At 40.6% G+C, this 24,237-nt stretch overlaps 1 protein-coding gene across 3 annotated transcripts in view; it reads right to left on the minus strand.

Annotated features, from left to right (window-relative positions):
- Positions 1-4,390: 4,390 nt before the first annotated feature.
- VGLL4 (vestigial like family member 4) overlaps positions 4,391-24,237 on the minus strand; it is a 95,059-nt gene continuing 75,212 nt past the window's right edge. For all 3 annotated transcript variants that reach the window (XM_081848505.1, XM_081848506.1, XM_081848507.1), the window contains 3 exons: positions 14,799-15,021; positions 9,017-9,140; positions 4,391-7,396 (listed from right to left, as the gene is read on the minus strand). In XM_081848505.1, coding sequence (XP_081704631.1) covers positions 7,122-7,396; positions 9,017-9,140; positions 14,799-15,021 — 622 coding nt within the window. In that variant the 3' untranslated portion in view covers positions 4,391-7,121. The remainder of the gene's footprint in view (positions 7,397-9,016; positions 9,141-14,798; positions 15,022-24,237) is intronic.

Genomic DNA, 24,237 nt, shown 5'->3' on the forward strand with positions numbered 1-24,237 from the left:
TTTAAAACATTTTAAAACTATTTTGAAATGGTACATACCCTCAATGCTAATATTTTAAAGATTGTGGGAACAGTACCTTAACCGTCTGCACAAATAAAAGTTTTTAGATTCCTCCTGTTTACCAGCTCCATCTGGTACGTAGGCTGAGACCCTATCTGCCTGCGGACTGTCTCGCCAGAGTGGTACATGCTCTGGTTATCTCCCGCTTGGACTACTGCAATGCGCTCTACGTGGGGCTACCTTTGAAGGTGACCCGGAAACTACAACTAATACAGAATGCGGCAGCTAGACTGGTGACTGGGAGCGGCCGCCGAGACCATATAACACCGGTCTTGAAAGACCTACATTGGCTCCCAGTACGTTTCCGAGCACAATTCAAAGTGTTGGTGCTGACCTTTAAAGCCCTAAATGGCCTCGGTCCAGTATATCTGAAGGAGCATCTCCTCCCCCATCGTTCTGCCCGGACACTGAGGTCCAGCTCCGAGGGCCTTCTGGCGGTTCCCTCACTGCGAGAGGCCAAGTTGCAGGGAACCAGGCAGAGGGCCTTCTCGGTGGTGGCGCCCGCCCTGTGGAATGCCCTCCCATCGGATGTCAAGGCGATGGACAACTACCTGACATTCAGAAGACATCTGAAGGCAGCCCTGTTCAGGGAAGTTTTTAATATGTGATATTTTAGTGTATTTTTTATCTCTTTTGGAAGCCGCCCAGAGTGGCTGGGGAAACCCAGCCAGATGGGCGGGGTACAAATAATAAATTATTATTATTATTATTATTATATTATTATATGAGAGGGAGGCACACCTCAGTAGGAAGATCTTTCCATAAAAGGAGGCACCAGCATCGAGAAGCCCCTGTCATTGAGTCAGTGCCAACCCAGCAAAGTGGATTTAAAAGAAAACTAGACTATTTCCCCTTACATTTTTGAGCCATCAGGTAAACTGTGTGCAGGCCTGGGCTTCTTACCAGTGCTTGACTTAAGAGTGGCATATAGAGGCAAGCATGTCTGTTCTTCACAGTTGTACAACAGTATGTTGTAGACACAGTGCAGAAAAGTACAAATGTTTTAAGAGGCCTCGTGTTTGTGGCGAAGAGGAAGACACTCGCACCGCTTTCCTTGTCCAACTGCAGTGTTGCCAGTGAGTCTTACTATCTGGTGGTTACTGCCACCACCACACTTTTTGTGACCCATAGCCCCAGAAACAAGGGGGGGTGGGGAATGGGCAGGCATGATTAATTGTTAAATCCTGGTATCCCAGACTTAACACCCGTTGCGGCTTCAGCCTTGCAATTTATGCCATGTCTGGAGCCAGCTCTCTAGGCCTCTGATTCTCCCTGACAATAGAGCATATTCCTGGCTTTACTGACTTTGGTTTTGGGCTTCCAGTAACATGGAACCCATAGCTATTTAGGCACATGGGGATTCCCAAATCCTGAGACTGGCAAACACACTGTAGCTGCACTAATCCAATGATGAGACTGTATTAAGAATATATTAGGAAGTGGGCAAGAAGGTCCAACAGAGATACTGAAACAAAACACAGCCCGATGACTCCAAAATCTAGCCCTTCCCCTCTCTTTTGCAGGAGTGACCTCTGACCAATGTGGTCAGGTTCTTCATGTGGGCATCTCAAGTACTCTTTTTGAAGAGAACAGGAGAAAGATACCTGACAGCTTGTCTTATAGAAATGGTGGGACCAAGAGACCAAGGTCCTGTGTGACAAGGTTTAAGTAGGCTCCATTCCCTTTGATAATTGCAAACATTTAGCATAAGATGATAGCACCGTGGGTGAAATAATTTGGCTTAAAAATTCAGGGGAAGATCATGTCTGTGACTTCGTTTTGGAGAGAAAAGCCATTAACAGCTTCAGACTTTACTGTTCTTTGCTGACTGGGAATACATTTGCAACAATAAATTCCAGTTGTGATTGTGCTCAAGAGACTTTAACCACTGGCTTGCTGGCAATGGGGGTGGGCTGGGGGTGGGAGCGAGAGAGAGGAGTGGAACAAACAGCATCATGCGATAAAATACTGTGTACAAGGGCAGATTGTCTTTGTTGCCGCTGAAGTTCCAGCACCGGTGCCAAGAATTGATAGCTGTGGCTTAATTTAGCTGCCTCACGGAATGACAACAGTTGGCTCTCTTATGATTAAGACTACCATGAAAAATAGCATCAAATGGCTAGATTAAAAATGCCTGGACTTCAAAGCAAGTCATATGCTGCTGTTCAAGCACAATAAAAAAAAATACCTGCCACTTAGGACAGGCAGGACAAGGGTGAGGATGCAACAAGAGATGTACTTTCCTCCCACCTCAAGTAAGAGTGACCCTTTTCTTCTCTGTAGGAGTGAATGTAAACCAGTTTTTAATAAGAAAGTAAACTTGGGCACTTAGGGAACATCAGTTGGATGCAGATGAAGGCCACTGTCTGCCCCAACAGCCTGAGCATGGTTCTTTTCACTTTGGCCAATTCACCATCATTCCAGGTTCTGTTTGTTGGTAGTCATGGTGATTTGTTAGAGCAGAGGTTTTTCAATGTTTTGGGGTCCACAGCTCCCTTGAACAACTATGTTCTTTCTGCAGCTCCCCTGTGGGGCTCAGGAGCCCAGTTATATCATCCCTTGCCTGCAGAGCTGGCAGCCCCTCACCTCTTTTCAAACACCCTCCCTTATGGAGTCTTCCCTCAGCCTCCTCTTCCCCCTCCTTGGGAGTCCTCTGGGCAGCTGAAGCTGCTGCCCCTGGTCACTGAGCCGCCTCCTTTGCCCCAAAGAGAGGTGCCTCTTCACACTTCCCCACAAGAGCCTGGAAAGCACCCTCTGGCCAGCCCCAGAGGCACCCTTCAGCAGGAGAACTTGTAGCCAGGGCTGCTGCAACAAACAGCTGTGCAAGGCTTTGGGAGGCAGAAATGCAAAAGAGCATCAGAGGAGGGAGGGAAGGAAAGAGGGACAGAGGCCAGTGTTGCCCACAGCACCCCGATCATTCAAGATACCCTAAGGTGCTGTGGAAGAAATATCAACAACCTCAGATATGCAGATGACACAACCTTGATGGCAGAAAGTGAGGAGGAATTAAAGAACCTTTTAATGAGGGTGAAAGAGGAGAGCGCAAAATATGGTCTGAAGCTCAACATCAAAAAAACGAAGATCATGGCCACTGGGCCCATCACTTCCTGGCAAATAGTAGGGGAAGAAATGGAGGCAGTGAGAGATTTTACTTTCTTGGGCTCTATGATCACTGCAGATGGTGACAGCAGTCACGAAATTTTCTTGGGAGAAAAGCAATGACAAACCTAGACAGCATCTTAAAAAGCAGAGACATCACCTTGCCAACAAAGGTCCATATAGTTAAAGCTATGGTTTTCCCAGTAGTGATGTATGGAAGTGAGAGCTGGACCATAAAGAAGGCTGATCGACGAAGAATTGATGCTTTTGAATTATGGTGCTGGAGGAGACTCTTGAGAGTCCCATGGACTGCAAGAAGATCAAACCTCTCCATTCTGAAGGAAATCTGCCTGTGTTAGGCAACTAGGTGACAAGCAGTGAAATTTAGACATACAAAATTGTTAAAAAGTCATCAAAATGTAATAAATTAATACCTAAAACACCAGCCTCCCCCTAACAACTCCAGGTTGTGCTAATGCGACTTAATTTTGGAAATGGAGGTGTATCTGTATGTTTTATTATCTGCATCACCCTTCCATATGACTTTCCATTTACCCGGGGTGTCTTTTTCCTCCTGGTTTTCAGTGCAGGGTAGATTGAAATACTTTTGAGTAGGACTACTCAATGTCCATCTTCAGAGGGCTGCTATGCTGCAGACACAGTGAAGTGTTAAAATAATCTAGGGCTATCTTTGACCAGCATGGTAGTGTATCACACAGTTTTGGAACATGACCTGGTAAGATGGTCAAATAAATGTTCAGCCATTGAGCCAGAGCTGTTGATATATTCATGTATTGATTGAAATATTAAGATATTTCTGGTATACTTTCTGGTGACTCACACCAGGTGAGCTGCTTCCATTCATTTTGATGGTTGCTTCATTCACACCAGTCAGCACTGGGTGGTGTATTCTGTTTATGTTACTTTTATCTTGCTTCTTTTTCTTTTCTTTTCTTTTCTTTTTTTTGTACTACTTTGGCTTGTGTGTGCTCCATTACTATTGTGATCATTCATACACAGCTGTTGCTTAACTTCTTTTTAAAAATAAAGGTCCAGAGTGTTGGTTCACAACCAGTGAACCAACACAAACCAGTACTGTGCCAACAGAGGCACACTATGTCCATCTTTGCTTGCTTAGGGATTATGACTTTTTAGCACAGAGTGGTGGTGGACGTGTGAAATCTCTTACCAGTTTTTTTATTTAAAAAAACACCACATGCTTACAAATATGTGAGATTTAAGAGCACTTTATTGTTCATTAAGGCTACTTTTAAGTACAAAAAAGATGGCCTGCCAAACCTTTTTTTAAAATCGCCAGGTGAAACAAGGCCATAAAAGAATGATATATTACAGATTTACAAACACGGAGAGCATTGTTCAAGCTGAACTGTAGATAATGTGGCTCTGTGAAAAAAACTTCATGTAACAGTGAGGTTACTCTCCCTCTGCCTCTATCTACCCCAACCCCTTTGGCTTTCTCAGAGTAATTATGTTTCCCATAGTCTTTATTTCCAAATGATTATACAGGAGACAACACATCTCACTGAGCCTATAATCCTAAGTACAGTTACTTGGAAGTATGCTCCACCAAAATCAGCAGAGTTTACTTCCAATTATTGTGTATTTAAGATGAGGCGCCAATCTTTGCCCCACCACAAATCCATTTACCTATCACAGATAGGTAAACTTGATACTGTAATATTGTGCTTAAACGAAATGTCAAAGGAGTTACATATCTCAGAGTCCACCTACAGTCATTAGTACTTTCCTGTTAGACCTCTCAGTAGCCTGTAGCAATAACACACTAGTGGCTATTAATTGCTAATGCAGTGTTCTCATAGAATAACTGTGTTCCTGCACTTTTACTGTATTACAGACATCTACAAACAAAAAAAGATCAACTTTTTTCTCCAAACAGACAAAAAAAGAGAGAATGATTACAGTAAAGGAAAGGGAAAAATTAAATAGCTACATATCATTAACAAATTAATTGTTCCTCAAAAAATACCTACAAATTTCTCTGTACATTCTTTACGCACAGCGTAATGATGGTCTTAAAGTTACCTATATAAAAAAGTGTGTTCTTTTTTCTCCAATTTCCTTACGGGGAGTAGGGTACCAAATGCCAAAGCAGATAGAGCACTGAATACCCAGCATGAAGATAGTGAAATGGGTGGCAAGGGTCCTTTTCCTGCTTTTTCAAAAATAAAAAATAAAAATAGGCAGTCACACTTAATATGGAACAACAGAAACAAAACAAGTTATCTTATGCGTCTTGACCACCTATGCCTTTTTCATATTGAATAGCTTTACTATTTTAAACAAATGTAAAAGCCAGTATGGACCCAATACTGTAACACAGCCCAGAATACATCACATGCAGTTCTGTCTTTCACCTATTCATAAACTCTCAATACAGCCAGTCTTGTCAGATAACCCAATATAAAAAGCCCTCGTTGTGACTGTACTGGGGATTGGTGGAATGTGTGGGTGTGGCTAAGGAGTGGGTGGGCCGCTGCATTTAACAAAAAGCTGAGAAGCTCATTACTACTAACACAAGTCTGTTCTTTATGCCTGCCTCTATTACCTAGTTAGTGGCTATTAATATAGCAAATGAAATAAATGCAAGTAACACATTTATAACCGTGTTTTTGTTTTCTTTTTAAATCGAGGAATGTACTGGTGCCTTGGCCTAGGTTTATAAGCAGCCTCAAAAATAAGATTGTGAAAGGCAATCTTGTCCTGGTAAAAATATTTAGCAAGATAGCAGTTTTCTCCAACTGGTAGCTTTCATAGATATTCTTTAGATTTTCATAACTAACTGTGTATGAAGCAGATGATGATGCAGATTTTAAATCGTTCAGTAATGAAAGAAACTATAGCATCATGTACCCCACAGCATTGTATATATACTATAAACTGCTTAATTTGAGGCCTGACCTGAGGCTGTCCATGGTTGCTGGCTGCTACTAAAGTGAATATCAAATACAAATATCAGAGTACAACTGTACCAGCAGTAAGTCTATCTAGGACTGTTACTGAAAAATAAAAATAAAACTAGTTCTCAACGAAGGCTAATAAGTATTATATTTCTTACTGTCTATACATTAATAGATACCAGCTATTTTTTTCATAAAACATGCATCTTTAAGCACTATTGAACCCTCTGACCTCAGCTCTATTCTTACAAACTGCAGTGTTAAGAAACATTTAAAATGCCCATGAATCGGTCAATTATGCAGTCCAGTTGCAAGCATTAAGCATCTGAAATCTAATAGAGAGAAAGACCTATAACCTGTATGAGACTTCCCCTTCCTAAGCAAATTTTGCTTTCTTGCTTTAAAGAGAGACAGAAACATCATCTTTAGACTTTTTTTTTCAAAGCAGTTTGCCCTCAGAATATAAGCATCGTGCACGCAGTTGCTATGCAACTCTAGACCTCCTCCAATAGTGCAAATCATACATGACAGTTCTTTTCAAGTATATACATACAAAGTTACTTCACAAGGGAAACAAAAGCAATGGAAGCAAAACCCAGACAAAATTCTACTCTCAAGAAGCTAACCAAAAGCACACAGCATTTGGGTCAACCAACTGTACAGAATGGCTTTTTTAAAAGTTATTACTTTATTTTACTTTTGCCCATTAACTTCCTTCTGTGGTTGGTTTGTTTGTTTTTAAGGGGGCAGCAGATTTGCATCAGAGGTTTCTTTGGTAACTGAGGCAGGGGGGGAAAAAGAGTGCTACATCATAAAATTTATTTCTTAAGTCAAATAGTTCCTGCTATCATCTTATATAAGGGCACACGTATAAAAAAAACCCCAAGCAAATAAACACAAAATGTGTTTGAAACTAATCTCTCATATCCTCCCTCCCAAACACTATTTCAATTTGAGCACTGCTCCAAGCTCAGTCAAACCATGCAAACTGATGTTTCAGATGAAGAAACTGTGGTCCTCTCTTCATGAGACTACAGAAGGGGAATGATTATGATTGACCATGTGGGAGGAAGGAGGAGAAGATGACTGGCCCCTTCTAGAGGCAGACTCAGGACTACTGGACACGCCATCCTTTGCAGCTTTGATCTGAAGCCACGTTTCTCCAAGTGCTTTGGTAAAGTGGTCATCGACTGATCCAGTGATAGATACAGAGTTTGTCACTGGCTCTGGCTCCTTGTAATTTTTGCCAAGGCTCCTGCGGAAGTGCTCTTCCACCACTGGATCACAGGCAGTGGTAGCTAAAGGGGGAAATGAAGGGGTGGGGGAGAAAGATGAGTAAGAATCCCATGCTTACCCATGTGAGCAAAAACACTTGCAGTTTTTTCATGCAGCGACCTTTAAAAATGCATAAAATGACATCCCTTGCAAATAAAGTCCTAACCTACCATTTCAAATTAATATATTTGTAATACTTAAAGCATCTGTTCTTTACAGGTTAAGTAGCAAAAAGAATAAGAAACGGTATATCACACAGAAAAGAGGCTTCTAAAACAAGAGACTAGATATCTGAAAAGGAAAAAGGTTCATCCCATAGAGTTGTATATAGCCTAGCACAAAGTGAACATTCCATCAGCACAAGGGTTTCTGCTTATGCAATGGAACATCCTCCCCCACCCTTTGTTCTAGGTGTTCCACCAACCCTCTGGAGAAAATGTAAGAAGGGCATGGGAAGTCCCATTGCGCAAACAGAAATTATTATGCTGCTGAATACTGCCCATCATTTCTTTTGTACCATTTGGAAGTGGATCCCCAATACAATAAGCTTTCTAATAGGTTTCCTTCCTTTAAAACTCATTTGGGTATATCCAATGGAGATATAAATTCTCATTCCCAAGGAAGAGCAAAACAAAAGAGATGCATTTATATTTGAAGGGATTTTTGAAAAGGTGTACATGAAAACGGTTCCATTTCAATACGCAAGTTGCAGTGCAACATGGCCAGCTACATTTTGCAGCTATGCAATACCTTTGTTTGCACACTTGCTGAAATGCGCTCCTTTAAAATTGTCGTATCAACAAAATGTTGCTAATGTCAGAAAAAATAAATAAAAAATTATTGAAACCAGAAAATTACAGTATGTGGGTTTAAAAAATAGGAGAATGACATTTACTACACCCAATCCTTGTCTTCAGGTTTCTGTTCCCTCTTGTTCACTTTCTTCTAGAAAAAGTCATAATTTGCATGTTGTCTCTAATATATAATTTGTGTCTGGCCCCTATTTAACTGATACTGTCATATAATCTCAAGGTCAAGGGTACCAGAGCAAATGAGTCACGTTTAGGTCCAGTTGAAATCAGCCGGAAAACTTAGGTCTCTCATTTCAGCAGTACTGTGCATGACTAACCTCCTCTGGATGCAACCCAAGAGGAGACAAGGATGCTCCCCTACTTGTGTGTTTTATGCAAGAATACACTCTTAGTTAGTTGAGTTAGCACTACAGTTCCATATGTACAGAAGATAGCAACAGAAGATTGCAACAGTAAGACTCACAATTGGACTTAAGAAAATATGCTCAAAACAATGCTGAAGCAACACCAGGTCTACATTTTCCAAGCACAGAAAGTACAAAAAATGTTTGGGGGTGGGCCTTGATTTTCTCCATCCGTTACATTTGCTCGTAAATTCTGGCATGAATCAAGCTTTCTGCTGCCAAAAGACAGGGAGGAAGATCCCAATAAAATTTCTATTCCAGCACACAATTACAGATTTAATTTGACCCTAGTATACCCTCTCCCTTGAAATAAAATAAATATCCCGCTCTACTCTTAATTTGTTGCACATGTTAAGAGTTATTTGATGGCCACATGAAGCTTTCAAGTCCTCAGAAGGAAAACTAGAAATGCAGCAGTATTACTTACTGCTAGATGGTCTCCGGTAACTCGCTGGCATGGCAGTTCCACATCCACTGTGCGCGATTGGACAATGAGATAGATTACAGTTACGATTGATTGCAGAGGCACATGTGATTACAGATGGACGGTTCTGAGGGGCAGAGAAAAACACAATCAATAAGCACAGTTATGCCTCTAAGTAAAATGAAGAGTTGTTCGTTTTTCCAGCAGAACAAGGCACATACAACAAATAAAATGGTAGCTGCTAGTGAGCATAAGCAGCAAAATGAGAAAGCCAAAAATATCTGGTATCAATAAACAGCTTTTTGTTTAGTACAACACACAAAGTTCACGCACACTAAATTTGGAAAGCACTCAAGTGTTGAAGATCTGCAAATTCAAAATACTCCTGTAGTATGGGGATTAATGGCAGGACAACAGAAATGGATTTTGCAAGCCTTTACGGTCACCAAGGGATTTAGGATGGAATTCAGTGTAGTGCCAAGGGTATGCACACAGCAACAAGATGCATTCACACAACAGGAACTCCCCCTAACCTGTTCTTCCATTTCCCAGCCCTCCAGAGCAGATTTAGGGGATAGGGAAAACCTTGTAGCACAAGTGGACCTCATTCCCTGCATGCAACAACTTAGTTGAATCTCGTCCTTCTATTTCAAGCCCTGAAAGATAAGCACCCACTGTCTATTACACAATGCTCTAAAGACCTTAACACTCTTGCCACATTTGAACACTTTATAAGCATCAACTTAATTTGGCTACCTGTTTGGACATTGTGAGGGCATATACCGAGCCTTATGTGTAGACTAAGGTGGATGTATTGATGGTTATTGTATTGTGAGCTAAGCTGGGGAGGTTTTCTGCTTTCCCTGCTTCTTTTCTCTCTTTTCTTTAATAAATTTGCAATAAAAACAATTTAAAAGTTCTATATATCCACCAGGGAGGTGAAAGAAAGAGGATGAAAAAAAATTATGCGACCATGTTCTGCTATTAAGCATGAAGAATCTGCATGTTGTTTTGGGACTGTAGATAGTGCATGTCACTAAGTGTGAAATGGGCTTATCCCAAAGATGGGTGGCAGCAATTGCTGTGACTTCAGCTGCTGCTGCTGCTGCTGCTGCTGCTAATGCAGAACTGGTACTGGGCACAACCATGATCAGCCAGTTGACACAATACACCTACGCACAACATCTGTATACCCCAAAGAAGGTTGAAAGACTACTCACTGAAAGAGGGGAAATTCAGTTTATGAACTGGTCCTACATGAGACAAAGAGAGAAGAAGGCGGGGTCTTCTCAAAGACCTTCCCCTAGGTCTACCCCTCCCTTTCTCTTGCCTGCCATCCTCACCACAAGCAGAGAAGAATGCTCAAACCAGACAACTGCCATAGTGGCACAAACTGTAGCTAGTCCAAAGCCATAACTTAAGAACTATGCTGCCTAAGGACAAAACAGGAAGATAGAAAAGAACTTGGCTGCTGCCAATGCTAGCAATCCCATGCCTGTCTATTCCCCCTTTGTGGGACCTAGTTCTACTTACGCATTTCTGGGCCACTTTATCCTACAACTCTTTCCACCCAAACATTTGGCTGGCAAGTACAAGCAAGCACAGTATAAGGATGTCTGAACACCTGTAAGTAGGAACACGCATTGCTGGTTTTGGTGACAGCCTCATCTTCTCCATATGGTGTACTTCCTTCTCTGATCATAAGCAGGGGTGGCCTTGCTATCTACCATTGTGGAATGATCTGCTTCACCTGGCACCACTAAGTGAGGAAATAGGGGATGGCTCAAATTAGTCTTAGTGGGTTCAGCAAGGGTGGCGATGTTCTTCAAATACAAAGAGCATCTCTATGGCCAGAGAACGCCAAAATGCAAACTTTCCTTGCAAAACATATCAATTTCATTTAGTAATTTTTGTTCTGTAAAATTTTATTCATTCTTTCTAGTTTGGCCAGGTTTATAAAAGAAATACAAATTTTCCTGCCTCTCTCTCTCTCTCTCTCTCTCTCTATATATATATATATATATATATCTGTTAAAATTTATCTATTCTTTCTATTTTGGCCAGGTTTAGAAAAGAAAATCAACTAACAATCAAATAACTGATGTTATACATTCAACTAAGACTCAATAGTGAATGATATTTGAATATCTAAAAGTGTGACACTGAATTTGCTTTTTTCTTGTTTAGTAATGGAATCAATTTTTAGGGAAACTTAGATATCTATGCTACTAGTTACTTCTACAAGTTTAATTTTAGAGAAAATGTGCTAATTTAAAAATCATTGGTACAGTAGTACTATAACATAACAGATATTGTGATATATTGAAATATTGCAATGTTTAACTGATTATATATCATGATGTTGAAAACCAGATTATCACCCAGCGCCCTACACGCTTGCACATAGTAGGTTTGGGAACTGACACTTGGAACCTGCAAGAGATGGTCAGTAGCAAAGCTCTCATTAGTTGCTACATGTGTTGACCCAGAGCTGTCAACTCAACCAGCAACGCAGGAGAAGTAGAACGCTTCGGTAGACAGAATGCTTCGGTAGATTAAGAATATTAATTCATCATCAATGAGAGTTAACCACACCTTTTCAAAGCAGACCGTATGTATTTCACGGGTTTATTTTACAAGCCTGTGGCAACAGAGCTCGAGACACTCCAAAGCAATGAGCTGACAGCAATGAGCTGACATGGAAGTTGAACCCAGGACCAAATTCAAGACCATCACCTGGAGTGTCCTGGTTCGTTGAGATTAGTTTAGAAGCCTGCTCAAAAGGTGGGCATTCACAAAGGGACCAAGCCTTTCATCCTTTATGTGCTTTAGCCGCAAAAACCTCACATGACATAGGAACCAGCAGAGAGATTCCATTGTTTAACACAAGTACAGTCAAAGCACCCTAAGAAGAGATTATATTTGACTGCAAGATCAAAGATAGTCAGGCTTCAGCAATTTAAAAACAAAGGCGACAGGTTGCTGCTGTTTGTTCTGCTTCTATGGAGAACAAAGCCATTTGCATCTTCCTGAACCAACAGCAAATTCAAACATGCCTAGGATACTTATTACCAAAGGAAAGAGAGGAACAGTGAGGAATATTTAGTCCCACTGATTTAATCCTTTGTATTCTTCACAATGACTAGGTACAGCGTACCCTATATATAGGCGAATAAATAGAAAACAGCCCAATTACATTTGTAATAGTAACTATGTGGATCGAGTTGACCTGGCTGCTTCCTCTGTAGGGTTGTGGATCTTGCTGGTATGAAAAGCACTTCCCCATGACCCCAGTCAAGAGGAGAGTGTGTTGGTATGGTAGCTGATTTCCATACAGCTTTGGTAACATGATTACAGTTGTGGACACCCTCCTTTCACCATGTACAGGCAACACCATTGAAATGAATGGAAGCAATGCAAAAGAGCTGCTTGCTAACCTTTTTCTCTCTCTTAAAAAAACATGATTAGCATAATATCGGCAAGCAGCATCCAATTTCAGACAAGAGTTCAATCATGTTCCAAATACAACAAAACGTCTAACCATCTGGCCATAACCTCCCAAGTGCAATCCAGTAAAAACAGTTCCCAATGTACTTTTAGAGTGGCAGAGTTGGCTGCCAAGCTGAGAAACAATAGTAAGACTTATCAAAGAGCCCTAATGTCGTCAATGGGAGCCTCTCCCTTCCTTGTCTGTCATCAGAACCGGCTACAGAGAGGCAGTGGTGTATGCAGAACAGCAAGAGCTGGTTTTGTACAATGGATTATACAAAACAATACACCAAATGATAACGCAACCACTTGCAAGGCAGAGTACAGATCACATCCCAGATACATACGTACAGTATATAAGGATTTCAGAGCAACTATGAAGTGCCAAATAAAAAATAAAAGTGTTAACGAAACACTTAAGAATGCTGAGTGAGAAGTTCTCCAAACTTTTTTTTTAATTCCCAAATTTCCAAGAGGAATGCTTGTGTGATTATGCTTGTAGTAAATCAGCAAGGAGCATCATCTCAATACATTAGCAAGCATATCTGTGCTATCATTCTAGTTCACATAGGTTGCAATTTCCAATATGCCACTTGCTTTATAAACTATTGTGCTTCTTCCCATGTATCTAAGAGTAAAACAGGAGGGGAGCATTGTGGGAAGAACAGCTTGGCACAAAACTAAGTTGATGGAAAGGAAGTATAAACAAGACTGTTTTATCTTTATTCGGTAGGAATTTTCCTAAAGGAATTTAAAAATGCCCCTCTATAATTTATTTATTTTTTAAAGCACAAACAGCCATCCAGGCCTTCAGAGAAAAATGCTGGTGCTTGCACCAAATATCCTGCTTACTTGACACTAACATAGGAAGTCCAAGAGGGGGAAGTTATAATAACCTCCAGGTAGAGGCTGGGAAAGCCGAGTTCTCAGTCAGCAGAAGGAAGGGAAAATGGTGTCTGGGGCTCTCTACACCAGTGTTTCCCAACCTTGTGCCTCCAGCTGTTTTTGGACTACAATTCCCATCATCCCTTGCCACTGGTCTTGCTAGTCAGGGATGATGGGAGTTGTAGTTCAAAAACAGCTGGAGGCACAAGGTTGGGAAACACTGCTCTACACATCTGCTACATAGCCTAGAGACTGCTCACTGTTCAAAAGCTTTTTGCATTCTGGGTCAAGGTCAGGCTTTCAGTTATCTCTGTCTCCCCATGTTAAAGAGCAGCAAGCCATACCAGACCTTTTTCTCCAAAAGGTCATATCACATGCCTCTCACAGTTTCTTCCCAGAGAACAATGGATATTTTCCAAGGGTCATGTTATAGCCAGATCTTAAAAACTTGCTATAGAAGATAAGTATCTAGGAGCCTTTGAAGATTTCCCCCCCTAATAATCCATAAGAAACTAATACTGGCAAACTTTAATTCAAATACTGTACGTAGATGGGAGCTCTTAAGTTGTTTGAAATTATGTGGGGAAAGGGTTCCTTCCAATAAACATATCTTCCAACTCATTGAAGTAAAATATGCAGGGAGCTTTCTATGACTGAAAGGCAATGCAAGCTGCAGTAGAGCAGAGAATGCTAGCACACTCTGTCTCCACATCCACCACCACACGCGTGTGAGGTTTGAAGATCGTTGTTTCTTACTTTTTTGAATGTGAGATCTTTCTATCGTGGAATTTCCACACCTTAAACTTGCAGTGGTGCAATCCAGAATCTGTTTTTATCTCCTTATCACTTTTGAAAGATAGAAATCACCTGCAAACGAGGATCTGTTGCTTTCAACCAGCTCCTGAGGAGAACTGTCTGATCAGAGGCAGCAAGGGCAACAACTTTGCCTGCTCCTTTTTTGATCTCCAAGACTGAAGGGAATGCCACAGGGAGCCTCTTCTGCTGTCCGAAGGCCCTCTAACTTCAACAGAGTTGAACAGGAGGAAATATGTATGAATGATTTTCTACTTGCTATCAAGCTATATTATTTATTGGGACATGCTGAATCAGATCGCTCAGAAATTTATTGATATGTTGCTGTTGTTTCAATTGCCCCTGAATCTCCTTATGGTCAGGGTGACTTACAACCATCAAAACATTTGTGACATTTTAATCTGCATTTATGTGCTCACAGGAAGAGGAACTAGGCAACGATGTAGGCAAAGACAAAGGAACACAACCAAGTTGAGAAGAAAGTAGTTGTTAAATACATAGACACAGACATACACACACACACACACACACAGAGAGAGAGAGAGAGAGAGAGAGAGAGAGAGAGAGAGAGAGAAATCATGGAGAACAGCATAAGTACCTGCTGCCGTTCCACTGACGTCATTGTAGGAGTGATGCTAACAGACCGGGTAGCATCCATGCTGTTTTTGGTCAGTGCTAGAGGTTGATCCATGGGTAAGCTTGGGATTGAGGCATATATGTGGTTGGTGTGAAGGCTCATTGTTGGTGCAGCAGCCCGTTCTATTGGACTGCGACTTCTGTCTCTGTGCTCTTTTCGATAATCCCCATTGGCAGCCTTCATTCTAAGAGAAAAACAGACAAGGCCATTATTCAAGCCTGACACATTTAATTCACTCATGAAGAAGAAGAAAGATTTCAGCATGCTCTTGTTTATCCATTGTCTTTACTCAAGCACGTGAGCAAGCGCACACACAAAATTCAACAGCTGAACTGACACTTGGCATGAACAATAGTTTTGGGGGTTTGGGTTTTTTTTAAAAAAGGGGGTGATTACTTGTTAACCACAGTTAGCTGTTTGGACAAGCTGCAGAGAAAAATAATAATCAATTGACCTTGCTCAGTCAACGTCCTCATCAAAACGCACATTTTACACCCCATTTTATGAACAGACGTTCTGTTTTACTATTGACAAATAGTGATCAAAATGCATTAAATGGCAAGCTTCACTTGATTCTAGTCACTCACGTTTTTGTTAATAACAAAGAACATTTTGTTAAAATCTACTGTTTTCCATCGCCCCTTAAAAGCAGTGGCATTTTTCACTGAGTATGGGAATCCTTGGCAGCGTGATCCAGCATGCACACTGGCAAGCAAAGCAAGTGAGAAAGTATGGGTGTGCGCGCACACACACACACACACACACAGAGCAGTAGAGCTGGAAATGAAGACAAGGAATTGCTACACAATAGGGCTGTGGGGGCTTCCTTCTCCAACATTTTCCAGCTACCAGCAAAAGGAGATGCAGCTTTCCCAGACCCCATCCCTGGTGTCCCAGTGTCTGTGTCCAAACAGAGCACAGGGTGATCTGGGTGCATTTCTTGGGAGTAACAGTGTTATAGTCCTGTTGTTGCTTACAGACTAACAAATTAATTCTAGCATAAGCTTGAATGGACCACAGTCTACTTCCTCAGATGCAAGAAGTGTAATCCTAAACTGGAAGGTAAAGGTGTTTTTTTGGGGGGGGGTGTTAAATGTATGGAAGTGAGGTTAAGGAAATGAAATGCCAAAGGAATGATTAGCAACAGTTACTTAAAAGCAAAATAAATAAATAATAATAATAATAATACAGTGACCAATTAACAAGCCAACAGTGGTGACAACAAAGACACCTGGGCAGTGGTAAACTAGTTAATGTATGGTGTGAAAAAAATATGTCATCTGGATTCAAGCAACAGGGGAATCCAGAACTGAATGGCCTGATAAACTGAAATTTAATAGGGTCATATAAGGAGTTTCTCCTTGAAGTTCATTTGTTCAACATCCACCTTAAGATCAGTTACAGAGTACCTTGTTAAATTGAAATGTTTTACTACTGCTTTCTGGATACTGCCATTTCTGATGTTATATTTGTTGTTTTGCATAGAGGTTGCCCTGTTTGTCCTACAGAATGCCGAAGAGTAGTTGTTTGGCAGATGATGTCCTATATCACATAGAAAGATGAGCAGGTGAATGAACCACTGATGCTGTAGAGGTCCTATAATATGGGGACAAAGTTAGCATCTCATTTTTTATTTTTATTTTTTGCAGGATCTGGTCCCTATGTTTGTGTCTTTGTTATGTAGTCTGTTATTGCTAGCAAAGCCTTTTTGTGACGGTACTCATTGGCCCGGGGCAGCCATTTTGTGCTGACACCCACAGCACTGTTATCAAAATATGAATACTGGTGGCAACTCATTTTATCAACCCCCACAAAAACCGTGTTGCTGGTGTTTTAGGTCGGCAAGCAAGTAGAGACCTACAACTGAAGTCCTATGGAATAGAAATAGTATTGTCCAAGATGGGCTGTTGATCACCGATAATATATTTGAGTAGTCTGGCTGGGAACTACAGGGGACAATGAATGGTGTTCTGTCATTTTCTCTTCTAAATCTGTCATCCAGTAGATTATTCCTAGTTACCAATCTGGGGCCCAAATTATGCTGCAGAAAAAGGGGTGCTTGTGGAAAAAGCAATCGGCACAGGACTACTTCCCACAGCAAAAAATGCAGGTAGAGAGAACAGACACATTTTCAAATGCCTGCTTGTCATACTTTTAAGTGTACACTTGCAAAATATTGAACGTGCAACTAAAGAACACAGCATGGGGCTGTGAACAGTGGATTTCACTCCCCAGTCACAAAACAATGATGGAATATTACCACTGCCAAACCTGGATATAGTAAAGCTACTTCCACAGAAGGACACACTGTTTATTTCTCCAGTCTTACGAAGTCATTTTGCAGTTAATTTATTTCAGCAGTTCTGCTCAAACTTAAAAAAAAGAAATAGCTTTTCAGTGAGATACTAATTGCATGTTGTAACTGCTCTTAAATGAAAAAAAGTTTTGTTTACAAAATATTAGTGCATTTGGCACACAATCTTTGTAAACACAGGCAATTCCTTGAAATAAATGCTAGCTATACAAAAAAGGGTCCCTTATAATTTGCTGACTTCAACAGGGTAAAACAGACCGATAATTAACAGTTATCAAAATTACTGTGTGTTGTTGTCGTTAAGGATTAAAAATGTCAAATCATGCTTTCATTGCTGCTCTTCTCTGAAACATACAAAGAAAACCAAGGTCTCCATGACATTGTGAGTGTGCATCATGTGGAGGGGTTGGGAGCAGCCTTCACCACTTGAGATCGTCCCTTTATAAATGGCAGCTTTGTCCTTTGTGAGGGCATTTGGGGCTAACTTACTGATGCCTTGCATTTTGCTTGGATACTTACATGCAGGCCTGCACAATCAGCTCTCTGGCTGCCACCTCCAGAGCTGTTCCCAACTGCAAGGGGTTCTTTAGCTGTGATTCCTGTACTGAAGTGGGTTGGATTAAATGACCCTTGGAGTCCCTTCCAACTCTAAATTCCATGGTACATTAGAGGTAAAAACAAAAACCCAAACTACAGGATGTTGCAATGAAAGCAGTTAAAGAGGCAAAGGCAAGTATGCCACCAGAGGTAAGTTGGTTAAGGAAAGGAAGACATATCTTGCAACCTTCCTTAAGTCTAGGGATGTATGGGATTTTATAATGAGCTGCATCCATCCTATTGGGAAATGTGAACATGTACAGCAGCCCAAGCAGACAATTTTGCTGCCATGCACTGCTAGTTGGCAACAGCAGCATTCTGCATAACCTGAGATCTTTACACAATATCATAGTTTGTGCTGAATCAAATTATTAAAAAAAAACTTCCTCCATTACCACAAAGAATGAGATAAAACTGCCGGCAACTTAAAACTGTTCTTCCCTAACTCTGTCTGTCTGTCTGTCTATCTATCTGTTTATCTATCTGTTTATCTATCTATCTATCTATCTATCTAAAAAAACATTTAGCTAAAGGAGAGTTCCTGTGTAACTTAAAAGTGCACAGTGAATTGTGACCATTAGTTGATTAAATAAAGGTAGTAGATATTGAACTTTATTTTGTTGCTGTTGGCTTTTGATACATGCATTTATTTACCTTTTTGGCTCATCTACTACTAATAAAATGTGCAACTTTACTGACCACATGAATTCCGTAATGAGGTATGAACATAGTACCTTATTTGAGTCTTTCTATAGCAATTATACCTTTAAGTTTGTTTTCACGTATGGACAGATCATGTTGAAGTGCTTGGTTACTATACAACACCCCCTCTCCCCTTTTATCTTCCTTTTTATCTTTAAAGCAGACATTGTTTTCATGATTTCCCCCGGTGAATCATAACCCAGGCTCCTAGCACTTACCCAAGCATCATGTGCTCAGATGGACGACATACCAAAACCACACACATCCTGACTGCTAGAACCAAACTGCAGATTTTTTATCTTTGCTAATTCAAAGCAATGTTTGGAGCCCATGCATTAAAAAATGGTTCTAGGAGTAGTTACGACACATATTGTCCTTAAACGATTCTTGTGTTGTAGAACTGTTAATGCTGCCCACTCAGTTTACTGGAACAGAGAAATGGGTAATTCACACCCATCCTGGAGAAATGACTAACTTTGCCAACTGTTTAAGGAAAAAGGGAGAAAGATAGAGCAAGAGAGAGGCCCAGAAAGGGGGGACTGTTCTCTTACGCTCACTTCCAGTGCACAGCTCTTAACAGAGGAGAAGCCAAAAGCATTGCTGACAAAAAGCTAAAATCGTACAGAGTCTTTTTAGCAAAAAGTGTCCGTTCTTGTTGGCCTGATTTTAAGATATACACCATGAAAGTTAACTGATGCCATTTTACACTTGGCAATACTGGCTGCCAAATATTGAGGGGGATGACAACAACGACAAAATAATTTCTCATTCTTCCGAAGTGTTTATGTGACTTGGGATGCATTCCTAAACACACTTACAGTGGTACGAGTTAAGAACTTAATTCGTTCTGGAGGTCCGTTCTTAACCTGAGGTACCACTTTAGCTAATGGGGCCGTCACGCTTCCGGAACACGATTTCTGTTCTCATCCTGAAGCAAAGTTCTTGACCCGAGGTACTATTTCTGGGTTAGTGGAGTGTAACCTGAAGCGTCTGTAACCTGAGGTGCCACTGTACTAGAGAAAGCCTAACTGAACGCAGCAGGATTTACTTCTGACGAAACATGCATGTGGTATATGCTGAATAGCCGAAATTTCGTCCAATAGCCGAAATCAAAAAGCAAGAAAAACACAACTTTTTGGGGGAAGTCTGTCTGGTGGTCTCCTGACATCATAAACATCCACCCACCCAATGAGGTCCACTTGCAGAATCTCTTCTCCAAGGGTCCTCACTACCTTTGAAATGTTGTGACAAGTAGAGACACCTTTGGAATTATTTCCCAGGAAAGTCACCTGGCACCTGCATTACCCCTTCAGTGCCAGGCATGTTTTTTATTCTCCTGGACCTTTTAAAATAGATCTCAACTATTCCATACTGCTTGAATTTGATGTTTTATCATTGTTTATTATGCATTATTTCTGATACATGCGAACGAATAAAAAAAATACTTCATCAGACATGCCTAGGTGAGCAGCTATCACCAAATCTGCACTAGTTTCTGATGCTTTCTGATAAAAGTCGGTTAAACTGCAAGCACACCATGGCCCAATCCAGCGTAAGTTACGTGTGACTATGTATGAAATGTTGCTACTCAAAGTGGTGCAGTTCATTCTACCAACCCTCAGAAGTATACCACGTCATTGACACTGCATGTCAAAACTTAATTTCAAAATGCGGATGTGGCTTACACTTCGAATACTCTCTAAACATATCTATTACCCTTACTTTAAAATTTCCAACAACTATTTCCTTATTCTTCAGACCCTGTGCCTCAGATGCCAACTTCACTGTTTCCTCATATTCAGTAGCTAATAATTCTAAAAGGTCTGTAAGTAAACCAATCATTCTTTCCAGATATCTCTGCAAGATACATTGTCAATTCACTTTGTACACTTCATTTAGTCTTCTGGAAACTAATAAATTGAGGGGGGGGGAATATTTAGTAAGGAAAGTGACCTTTATTCTGTTCCAACCAGGCCCAGCTGTTCCACATACAGTATTAAAAACAATACAACCTATTTGTTCTTTCTCGACCAACTTTGCACACAAAGATGTGCCATTTCAAGAGTGTACTATGTGTCTAAAGCATTGCCAAAAAGAACTTTTGGCAAGTACTTTGGCAGGGAAAAGGTCTACTTTTTTGCCCATTTAGTCATGTTTATGAAGAGAGAAGCAGGTGGATAGCTTTCATATTTGGCCTCAGGGTAAGTATGCTGCTCAATAAAGGCACCCATAATTTTCACATGCCAGCCAGAAACCTGAATTCAGCAGTCAATTAAATGATAGTTTCCCAGGGTCAAGTGTTGAACATCCTAGCCTGCCAGACAAAATGAGCTTTCCTAGCTTGAGTTTCAGTCCAGTGTGAGTTTAATGGTCAAAATTCTTAAAGAGTCAGGAGTGAAGCCAACTAGCATCAATATGTAAAATACAGAAAAGGAGCCAGAAATAGTTGCATTTGTCCACTTAAAGCCAACTGGAAGACCTCCTAGCTGACCTTGTCCAGAACCCTAAACAGCTTTCAAAAGCAGCCATTTTATACTACTGCTCCTTTCTAACATATTATTAAAACACTGGATGAGGAAATGAATAATCCTGTTACCAATTAATGCAATGATAATTTAACTCCATGTGTAACCACTATATAATATGTTTTAAACTATTTTTACAATGGTAATCCAGCCTTAGCATATCCCACTTGCAAAATAGTAAGCATTTATAAACTGCTTACTATTTTACTACTACTACTGCTACTACTACTACTAATCATCCTCATCATCCTCATCTTCATCAATTATTTATACCCTGCCCATCTGGCTGGGTTTCTCCAGTCGCTCTGGGCGGCTTCCAACAAAATATTAAAAATACAATAGAACATCAAGCATTAAAAACTTCCCTAAATAGGGCTGCCCTCAGATGTGTTCTAAAAGTCAGATAGTTGTTTATTTCCTTGACATCTGATGGGAGGGCGTTCCCCAGGGTGGGCGCCACCACCAAGAAGGCCCTCTGCCTGGTTTACTGTAACTTCGCTTCTCACGGTGAGGAAACCGCCAGAAGGTTCTCAGCGCTGGAGCTACTAAATAGCCTCTTTAAAAATCTCTAAGCTATTTTGTTCCCTTTTTAATTTGTCATACTTATGTAATAAAAAAATAGGGGTGCATCCAATGAAGACATTAGTGGAAGAATTTCCACCTGTGCAACCAAGTTTGAATCTCTTTGATCTCTCTGCTGAATCTGTTCTGGGTGTTCCCCAACCCTTCAGAGCAGATTTAGAGGGCAAAGAGTCCCACTGCACAGATGGAAGTATTTATACTAACAGGTAACCTTTGCTAGATATCACCCAAAGATAATTAAAATGGCATTAAAAATAACTACTGTGACAAAGAAAATAGCACATATTAATTTACATCTTCTGCACACACCCCAAATTGGTAAACAAAAGCCCATTTTTTGCAGAAATCAGTCATATCTGTGTCTCATACACACATTTATTAGTTCAGACTAATAAGCAATGCCCAGTATTGGGGGGGGGGAGCATTCCTGTGTAGACAGAGATTTGTTTATTTTGTCATCCCAAAAGCTACAACTGGCAGCTTTTTGCTGCCCTACATAAGCTCAAATATTAATTTTAACCTTTTCTGTGTATTCTTAATGCAGTTCAAACCAACAAAAAAGAAATAAATTATTTATGTACAAGCATAATTAATTAGCAGTTTGAAACATAACTTTATGTGTGAATTGACTGATGAAAGTCCAAAAATCTCCAGAAATAAGGAACCATATTATGTGTACAGTGGTACCTTGGGTTACATACGCTTCAGGTTACATACGCTTCAGGTTACAGACACCGCTAACCCAGAAATATTACCTAGGGTTAAGAACTTTGCTTCAGGATGAGAACAGAAATCGTGCAGCAGCGGTGCAGCGGTAGCAGGAGGCCCCATTACCTAAAGTGTTCAGGTTAAGAACAGACCTCCAGAACGAATTAAGTTCTTAACCCGAGGTACCACTGTATTTGCTTTTTACTTTCTTTAACTTCACATCCTGACAGCTGATGTAAAATGAAAATACACCCTGTTGAGCAACATATTCTGTAAGGCTTAAAATCCAGCTTGTAAATAACCACTCTTGTGGTATCCTATCCTGAAAAAGAATTGTAAATTAAGAGACTTGGCTGGGTTCCCCTTCCCTTTCAGGACACTCATGCAGGCTACGCATTTTTGTGGTGTTATTTGCACAGGTTAAAGGGCATCTTTAATTGCTTAGAATAATCAGGGAACTCAAATATTGAAAGCTTTGGGAGTTTTCTTCATGCCTACGGCACAACTCTGCATGCCATACAGTGGCGCTTTGCACTGAATGTGGGATTACATTGAATGCAAACAACCTTTTTTTGCAAACTATATAAAGGTAAAGGTAAAGGACCTCTATCTGCTAGGCTGGAGAAACAGTAGATCTCCAGATGTCGTTCTGGAAAGTTGCATCCAAATGAAATGCCAAGCACTGCTTTCAGTAAGTATTTTCTGCTTCATTCTTCCCGCACATGTACAATTATTTGCTATCATAGTAACTGAAAATATTATTTTTTAATGTTAACAGAACACCAAAGAATTAACACTCTGATAATGAACACATCCAGGTAATAGAAAATTGGTATGTGTAAGTTAGCAAATATACACATATCACTGTTTTGCCTCAATATCAGAAGGTAGGTCCATAATGGGTGAGCTGGATCAGTATACACGTAACGTAAGAAGAGAACAACAAACAAGAGATAGCAAGCCATTCCCACTCAAAAACGAGTGAATGAAAATTAGGAAGTTCCACCCCTTCACCATTCCAATTTCTTCCTTGCAATATAAACATGGAGCTAGCTGGAGATATTTCTTTTATTTCTTTCTCTATATGTTTTATCTTTTTTAAAATATAGAGATCCAAAACAAAACAGTTGCCACTTTCCCCTCCCCAGAGAACTGTACAACAAAGTGACATTAAGAAATATTAACTCCATTCTAATGCCATATTCCATTCAGGTTGTAAGTCCTCATCATAATGTCAAATATGTATTCAGCAGAAAATGCAATAAATATTAATTTATGTAGTAAAACAAAACCAGTTTTCTCTAAAAGCGCCTTTCCTTAGAGATCTTCGTCTCCTTATGAAATTGACTGTGGTCCACAAAAGATTATGCCACAATTGTTAGTCTTTAAGGTAGCACAAGACACATTCCTCAAGAAGCTGCATCTTTATCAGAGGAAGCTAAAAGGTGTGAAAAATCAATATACCGTATTTTTCGCTCTATAGGACGCACTGGACAATAGGACACACCTTGTTTTAGAGGGGGGAGAACAAAAAAAAAATTCACCCCCTCTCTGCCCAGCGCCCCTTCAGCGAAGCGGCAGGAGGCGCTGCACAGAGAGCGGGAGAATTTTCCCCCTCTTGTTTTCCCCCTTTAAAACAAGGTGCCGTTTAAGGTGCGTTCAGTCACCTTCAGGCAGCTACCTTGGAAGGGGGGATAACTGTCCCTGTCCCCCCAATATTTTATTCAAGTGGTAGCCTTGGAAGTGTTGGCAACCTGGGTTAGTGTTCTCCACTCCCCACCCAAATACAGAGACGAACAAGCACTGGGAACCATCCACAATAATCACTTGTGATTTAGGGGTCTCTAGCCCAATCTGAATCTATATTTTTTTTTTTAATAGAAACCAATGTTTGGAGTTCTCAGGAGTTTGAGCAAGAGCTCACAAGCTACATAGAAGTCAAACTCAGGTCACATGTTGCCTACCTCCTGAG

This window comes from Podarcis erhardii (genome assembly GCF_964252035.2).
Source record: "Podarcis erhardii genome assembly, chromosome: 2".
Lineage (NCBI taxonomy): Eukaryota > Metazoa > Chordata > Lepidosauria > Squamata > Lacertidae > Podarcis > Podarcis erhardii.